The sequence below is a fragment of the Vigna unguiculata genome, chromosome 7 (assembly GCF_037176805.1).
Source record: "Vigna unguiculata cultivar grain cowpea cultivar isolate G323 ecotype 2 chromosome 7, ASM3717680v1, whole genome shotgun sequence".
Taxonomy (NCBI): domain Eukaryota; kingdom Viridiplantae; phylum Streptophyta; class Magnoliopsida; order Fabales; family Fabaceae; genus Vigna; species Vigna unguiculata.
The window spans coordinates 38,586,700-38,595,124 of record NC_140798.1 but is presented as its reverse complement, the minus strand read 5'-3'; the positions used below and the strand labels follow the sequence as shown (position 1 = coordinate 38,595,124).

The following is an 8,425-nucleotide window of genomic DNA, read 5'->3' as shown; positions in this document are numbered from 1 at the left end:
TCATAAGTTACCTAAAAAACAAAGTACACAATACCACTCTAAATATTGATTTGATGGTTTCAACCCTTCAACCCTTGGTTTTTTATGCTATATGATACAACTCCATTTGTAATATGATGAACATTTTTAATTTTTTAATCTAGAATTTCCTAGACCATATATATTGGAAATAGAAAACAATTATATAAGAGTACAATAATAACAAAACTTTTTCTCTCTCTCCATATTTAATGTAACAAGGGGTTTTAAACTTAAAAGTGTAATTACTTTAATTAAAGAAAATCATTATGCACCTTAGATTTCATGAATTGACCTCAAAATCATCAAGTTGTAACAATCTAAGTATAGTAAACAATTAAAGTGAAACCCACCACAAGTTTCTTAAAACAGTTGAATGTTAAAACAATGGTAAATCACTATTCTTAGTGTTCAACTTAGAATACCATTTAACATTTGTCTGTTTGATAATTGATAGTAGTTGTTCTGTTCTTATACCTGTGGCTTTCTGTCCCCACGTGAAGACTTTGGTAAATGCAATTGAAGGACGCGTGTTGCATGATTGCTGCACCTGGCGCTTTAATCGTTCTCTTTGAGATTTGAAGAACAGAAATACATGCTACACACACACTTTCTATAATTCTTGTTCATTCTCTCTCTATTCCCCAATTGCTTTCTGCTTTGATCGATTTGATTCAGTGATCAGTGGTAAGGTGTTGTTTGCTGATCCAAAATGCATTCAAGTCCTTTACTTCTCGAGGAACCAATTCGGATGGTATCCGTGCTTGAGCCATCCAAGCCGGTTAGCATTTTCCGTTCTTCCTCTCTCATTTTGATTTCCATTTTGTGCTAATCACCATGCTCTTGTTGTAACATGCAAGGACTGTGTTAAAAGCTATAAACTTTTGGTGACCCATTTGTGGTGTTGATATTTGGAGTGAATGTGTGTGTGGCTCTGGTGATGATGCTTTTGATATGTGTGGGATTGGTGATGTTGCTTTTGACTGCTAAATGCTGAGGGTTTGGCGGATCAAGTTGAATAATTGATGAAATGAATGACATTTCTACTCTGACTATGTTTCTGTTGATAAGGGTTGTGCTGATTTCTCTGAAGTTACCCTCTTTTAACCACTGTGATTATGAGAAACTAATGAGCTTTAAGATCGTTGCTAAGGAATTTAACAGATCGAGATGCAAAATGACTGTCATTGATGAATTGAAAGTCGCTCTGACAATGACATTGAGTTTGAACTAGCCAGTCATATTGATTTAGAGTTAAAGCGATCGTGTGGTTTGATATATTAATTATGCATGCTTGTTTCTGTGGCAAGGATACGGTGCTGTTTTTTCAAATTTTGAGAAAAGGAACTTGAAAACTCATGCTAAATGGATAACTAATTTATTTATTTATGGAATGTAGCATCATCTACCAAATCCATTCCAAGAAAACAAAAGAAAAATATGCTAGTCTTTTAAGCTATGGATTTTAAGTACAAAGTTTTGAGATCTTAAAAGGGTCATGGATTGCATGCAATTTCCTGAAAAATTTTTAGTCATATTCAATGAGGAATTTCAGTGTTGTCAATTTGGATTTTGATTGAAGTTTTTTTTTAATGCCATCATGCAGTCTTTCTTTCCAGCGATGACAAAAATTGTTGGCACACTTGGTCCAAGGTCACGATCAGTTGAAATAATTGCCCGTTGCCTTGATGCAGGAATGTCTGGTATTCTCCTGTCACAGTTTTTATTACTTGTGGTCCTTGTTTTAAAACTGAATGCGTTACATTTTGTCCACATGGATCTCATCTTTTGTCCTCTTTCAGCAGTGGATAATAAGATGTGACATTTGATTTTTTGTTTCTTGCTATGTTGTCAGAAAAACAGAACAGTTCTGTCAAGAATTATCTGTGTTGGATGGCCCTTGTAGTTTCCCAAAAGTGCAAGAAATACAACAAAAACTATTGCAATCTAGCTTGTAGCAGTTTTCATTCTCACCTTTGGGAAAATACACATTGCGAATAAATTAAAAAAATATATTTTGTTCGTGTCTATAATCTTCTTGAGTTTTCTGTTTTGTTATCTCATTCTTCTTTTCTTCCCATGTGCTAGTGGCGAGGTTAGATTTCTCATGGGGTGATCCAGAATACCATCAGGAGACATTGGAAAATTTGAGAGCTGCTATCAGAAAAACCAAGAAACTCTGTGCGGTATACTTGTCATGTGTTTACTATTTTATTTATTTACAAAACAATGGCGTCTATCACCCTATATGCAAATATCTTCTGGAGGGTTATTGATGTAAAAAATTTACGTGTGCATTTTGGTTCAATGCAGGTTATGCTAGATACTATGGGTCCAGAATTACAGATTCTGAATAAGACTGAACAGCCAATCACCCTTGAAGCAGACACATTAGTTGTCATTACTCCAGATCTAAAGAAAGAAGCTAGTTCAAAACTATTGCCAATAAATTTTAGTGGGTTGTCGAAGGTCAGTGTGTCATTTCCATATACTATGTAGTTTTCGGGGTTTGCACTTTGCAATATTATTCTGTTGTATAGCCGCTGGTTCTGCCAATTTTTTGCATATAATCTTCTGATATTGCTACATGCATGTTATGTAATCATCTTGAACTTTTGAGATTGTTCCTGATCGTGTGAGTTGTTTTCTTGTTGCATCTTTGTATACCATCCTATATGTACTCGATGATAGATTTTTGTGATTCTTAAATCTAGATTTTGAGATTCTTAACTCTATGATAGATTTTGTGATTCTTAAATCTAGATTTTGTGATTCTTAACTCTGATAGATTTTGTGATTCTTAACGGTGGTTTGAGGAATTACTGGTCTGGTCTAATCATTTTCTAGAATATTTTTTCATTCATGTGTTTTGTTTCAGTCCACATTTAATATCGTTCAGAATGGATAATGAATTTTTATTCCATAATTGATAATTTTACATTTTCATCATTGCACTTTGAAATTGTTCAAACACTCGAGTTCCTGCGTTTCTTGACTCGTGTAAACCACTTTGCATTGATTGGCAAGGATCATGTAAAGATTCGCAAATATTGTGTTGTGTCTCCTTAACTAACATGTTCATAATTTCGCAGGCTGTTAAGAAGGGTCATCCAATTTTTATTGGAAAATACCTCTTCACTGGAAGTGAAACAGCTTCAGTATGGCTGGAGGTAATGCAATCTAGGTTTTATTGTTACATTCTTAATATATGTAAAAGCATTTGGTATATATTTTGAAATGATTTATCATTTCAAGCAGACATATATTTCTTTCCATCTTCCTCATTTCTTGTCTAACCTCTTTTTTTCGTTTTTCTATCTTTATCTGTTCTATTAGTCCATAATAATGCAGTAAAATAGAAGGTTTTTTCATCATCCATTAACAACAAACTTGCCACATGTATGCTGGTTTGTGCAGTTAGCTTTGTAGGTAGCATTATATTAAAGAGTGCAGAAAGTAGAATATTGCTATACAGAGTCAGAATTATTGTGTTTTATTACTGTCAATCAAGTAGTCCTGGTTTTAAAATGCAGGTCAGTGAGGTAAACGGTGATGAGATCTCCTGTCTCGTAAAAAACAGTGCCACACTCTCGGGACCATTGTTTACTGTCCATGTCTCTCAGATTCATATTGATCTTCCTAGTCTTACTGATAAGGATAAGGAGGTACGTAACTAGAATCTTGAGTAAAATTACTGAGGCTGATATAATTTAGTTGAGTAGCAAATATGCTTTAGATTTTTGAGAATGAATGCTTCACTTTTTATCTTGTTTAGGGAGAGGACTAAACTGTATTTTGTGGTTGAAATATTAGCTTTAGTTGATCAATGGCAGAAATTACTTAATGCTGTTGTACAATGGCTTATGTTTCTGTTATTTTGTCAATGAAAAATCCATAATTTATCTGTACTGACAAGAGAGTATATCTGGTTTGATTTTCGAGTCCAGATTCTCTACTGAATTTTAATGTTGCCCTTTACTGTGTATTAAAAATACATTATATTAGTATTTTAAAAGTCTTTTTAATATATTTTAAAACTTCAACATCAGTGGTCATCAATATATTTTGAAGACACAGCAGATGAACAATACAGAAAAACTCAGCAGAAAATACAAATCCTTGATTTTCCCCCCCTTTTACATTCATGAAGGAAATACTTTTTTTCTTATTATCTTTGTTAATCTAAATGTTCCCTTTTCATTTTACGTACTAATCCAGGTGATAAGTACATGGGGTGCTCGAAACAATGTAGACATCCTTTCATTATATACCAGGCACGCTCAAGATATTTCCCATGTAAGGAATATTCCTGATAAATTTTTATCCTATCAATTTTATCATATCTCTTTCTATTTTCCCTAACATTCTTCTTGACTCTATTTTCAACTTCTGAATTTGCTTTGTTTTTGTATCGTTTCTGATTCAGTGATTAATTTTCGTTTAGTTTTCCTTAGTATTTTGGAAAAAATAAAATGCCATCATTTTTCATTTTGCAGGCGCGTGAATTTCTCTCTAATTTGGGTGACATTAAGCAGACGCATATTTTTGCGAAGATTGAAAACATAGAAGTAAGAAACTTCAAGATCTTTAGAATAGTTAACTAAAAAGCCATGTTGTAGAGTTCTTAAATGTGATTCTAAAATGCATATTTCTTCCGTAAAATTATAACAGGGACTGACAAATTTTGATGAGATATTGAAAGAAGCAGATGGCATCATCCTCGCCCGTGGAAATTTAGGGATAGAACTACCACCTGAGAAGGTCAGTGTTTACTTCTGGACAGAAAATTCCAATGTTATATATATGAGATATTTCCATTTTTGTGTGGTAATAATTTTCAGTATGAACGAAGATCTGTGTCTACTTGTGATTTTTTACAGCATTCCTTGCTCTCTCCAGAATAAAACTATGTATGACATCTTTGGATATGACAGGTTTTCTTATTCCAAAAAGCTGCTATTTACAAATGTAACATGGCTGGAAAACCAGTTGTTGTTACACGTGTTGTGGATTCTATGACTGATAATCTAAGACCTACTCGTGCTGAAGCAACCGATGTTGCCAATGCAGTGTTGGATGGTAAATTCCTTTTGTCATAACTGGTGAATCCTGTTTCATTTTTCTATAAAGATTGCAACAGAGAATTGTATGAACTCCTGCATTTAGTACATTTGCATGTTCTTGTCTTCATTTATTGTGTTCATCACATTATGCACAAGTATGCCTTGCCCCTTTGATGTCTAATTTTGTTTTCCTCTTTCTTCATGATCAGGAAGCGATGCAATTCTCCTTGGGGCTGAAACCCTTCGAGGACTATACCCTGTAGAGACCATTACAACAGTTGGAAAAATATGTGCTGAGGTAATTATTAAAATCTTTCCAGTGTCCACCATCTCATCCTCTTATGCTTTTGAATTCATTTCTTGTTATTCTTTGAAAGTTTCCCTCTTATGCCATTCTTTGAAATTTTGCCGGTTAAATGAATGACATTATGATTTTCTCACTATGATAAATTTAATTCCATTACTTATATAATGGCTACTGTGTGTGCAGGCAGAGAAAGTTCATAATCAAGATTTGTATTTTAAGAAGGCTGTAAAACATGTGGGAGAGCCAATGAGCCACTTGGAATCAATTGCTTCCTCAGCGGTACCATTAATTACTGTTTTATGGTTTTTTCACCAACGTTCTTCTGTTAGCTTATTCAAAGGATTATGTACTTGTAGTGTAGCAGTAATACATATTGACAAGTAAATTTCATTTTTGCTGAAACATGCAGGTTCGAGCAGCTATCAAGGTTAGGGCATCTATTATTATTTGCTTCACTTCATCTGGAAGAGCTGCAAGGTTTCACTTTGTCTCCTTTTATAATTTCCCTTTATTAAAAGGACATCTCATTTCTGAGATTGTTTATTTTTCTTTTTCAGACTTTGGATTAAGTTATTTGCAATTATATGTGTAGCTGACATAATAAATTATTTGTTTATTTTGTATCTATGTAGATTGATTGCTAAGTACAGACCAACCATGCCTGTGATATCTGTTGTGATTCCCCAGTTGAAGACAAATCAACTCAAATGGACTTTCACCGGTGCTTTTGAGGTATATAATTAATACATTTGACAGTAAACTTCACCACTTTTCACTTTCTCTTTTTCTTTACAAATACAAAAATTTACTTTTTTATGACATTTATCCCATATAAGTGTCAAATTAAATATGCTTTTACATGGCTTTTGAAACTGATGTGAGGCAAATTCACATAATGCTATAAATAAATAAATAAATCCTACTTGACCAACTCAAACTTTTCAAAGAAACTATTTGCTATTGTAATAGCTTTTTGGATTGAGACTAATTACTTTTTTCTAACTGTTTCCTTTCGGTGACCCTATGGCAGGCTAGGCAATCACTTATTGTGAGAGGTCTTTTCCCTATGCTTGCAGATCCAAGCCACCCGGTAAGAATTGTTCAAAGTCCATCAAGATAATGATGTAACCAAAGAACTATTCAAAACCACTCAATTTTTTTTTTCTTATTGTACAAAATTCAATATTTCAAAAAACTCAGAAGATATTTAATTAATTATATATTTTACATTTGTACAATAAGAAATATTGAGTAAATCCAAATTGAAATAGGAAATACAGTAAGGCTAAGCCAAGAATTGGAACGCCAATCCTTAAACTACTTTTAAAAGTGATTAAGGTTAGTGAGTTTTGTGGTTTGTGTGCAGGCTGAGTCTAAATCAGGGACAAATGAATCAATTTTGAAGGTTGCTTTAGACCATGGGAAGGCTTTTGGCATCGTAAAGCCACATGACCGAGTTGTTGTTTGCCAGAAATTGGGTGACTCTTCAGTTGTGAAGATTATTGAGCTCGAAGATTGATTACAACTTATGCATATTTTGATTTCACAGATGGAGAATAAAACTTCTTCTGAACCTCTTCATTTTAGCATTTATGTTTCGTTAAAGAAAAATAATAGACAAATGAGATCATATTGTAGAGGTTGCTACACTCATTTTGTTGCTGAACTGAGTCGTGTAATCCAGTTCATTGCTGAGTGATATATAGAGTGGGAATGATACTTTGTTGATCGGTTGTTTTAATAGGAAAGCACAGTTTTGAGTTATTAATGGTATGAACACCAAAAACCTTACATAATTATTTCCCAAATTTGTTCCATTTGTTTGTTCGAAATGGGCTTGTTCATTGATATCTCGGTTAGTTGTAGGGGATTTCTTTTTTGCACCTGATATTTTCCTTTCGCTGATTTTATATTTAAAAAATTATTTTTTAATTGTGTGATTTTTTAATCCATAAATATTTTTCATTTTTGGATTATATAATTTTAAAATTATTTTTTTATGAAAAATAATTTTCTGATGTGCAATTCGGGGACAGTGACAATGACGAGGAGTAATTAGGGATGTCAACAAAATTTGTATTTGCGGGTATCTATGGATAAAATCCGTGATGGGTAGGAAATAGATATTGAAAATAGATATTCGCGGGTCACGAGTACGGGTATTTTTTATACCGTTAGTTAACGGAGCGAGTACGGATATCATAATATTTGTACCCGTGGATACTTGTACCTGCTATACTCTAGTTTAAATTAAAAAAAATTATTAAAATATTAACACATTAATTTTGAAGGGGTTATTTTTTATCAATTGATTTTAAAAAAATCTTTATTTTTTTGTAAATTGTCATTCAATGTTATTCATTTCCACTTTGTTTGAAATTTATAAATGTTATGTATTGTATTTTTATTTGAATTTATGGTTAAAATTTGTTATTAAATATTAAAATTTTCTTTTGTAAATACTCGCGGGTACCCGTGGATATTAAAAAAATATACGGTTACCCGCATAACAGATACCTGCACAAATATGAGTACAGATACAAGACAGATATTTATCCAACGGGTAGGGTACCCTACCTGGCCTCCCTTTGACACCCTTAGGAGCAGTTTGATCTTTTAACCACTCACGGAGATTAGTTGTATTGTTTAATAGTGGGCTAGCCTTTCAAATTTGGAAAATTTTATGACATTTTCTTTTTGCACCCCATGATTACTAGTTGCACTCCCATACTAAAAGCAAAAATATAAAAATACATTTCCTCATTGAACCATGTTGCGGCTACCATCACCTCTGCATCTGTTGCCATTGTCATTGTACCTCTATTCTCCATTGTTGCTGCAGTCCTTTCGAGAGGAAGCAATAAAAGAGTGTAAAACGGTGATTTGGTCGGAAGCTTGTTCAAGAAAACTCGTTCTAAAAAATTTGTTTCAGAAATCTTGTACTTGGAATCCTATTCAGAATGCATCTTATAAGTTTTGAAAAGTTTGTTCTGAAAAGTTCATCTAACAAAGTATCTCATATGTTCTAGAAAGCTTA

General features: G+C 33.1%; 1 protein-coding gene across 1 annotated transcript; it reads left to right on the top strand.

Annotated features, from left to right (window-relative positions):
* Window positions 1-486: 486 nt before the first annotated feature.
* LOC114189621 (pyruvate kinase 1, cytosolic-like) lies at window positions 487-7,220 on the top strand. Its single transcript, XM_028078242.2, has 16 exons — window positions 487-799; window positions 1,625-1,721; window positions 2,107-2,204; window positions 2,332-2,487; window positions 3,111-3,188; window positions 3,552-3,683; window positions 4,237-4,314; window positions 4,515-4,586; window positions 4,690-4,779; window positions 4,953-5,097; window positions 5,291-5,379; window positions 5,572-5,667; window positions 5,798-5,865; window positions 6,021-6,120; window positions 6,419-6,478; window positions 6,755-7,220. The coding sequence occupies exons 1-16, from the start codon at window positions 731-733 to the stop codon at window positions 6,905-6,907; spliced, it is 1,581 nt and encodes a 526-aa protein (XP_027934043.1). The 5' UTR covers window positions 487-730; the 3' UTR covers window positions 6,908-7,220.
* Window positions 7,221-8,425: the final 1,205 nt, after the last annotated feature.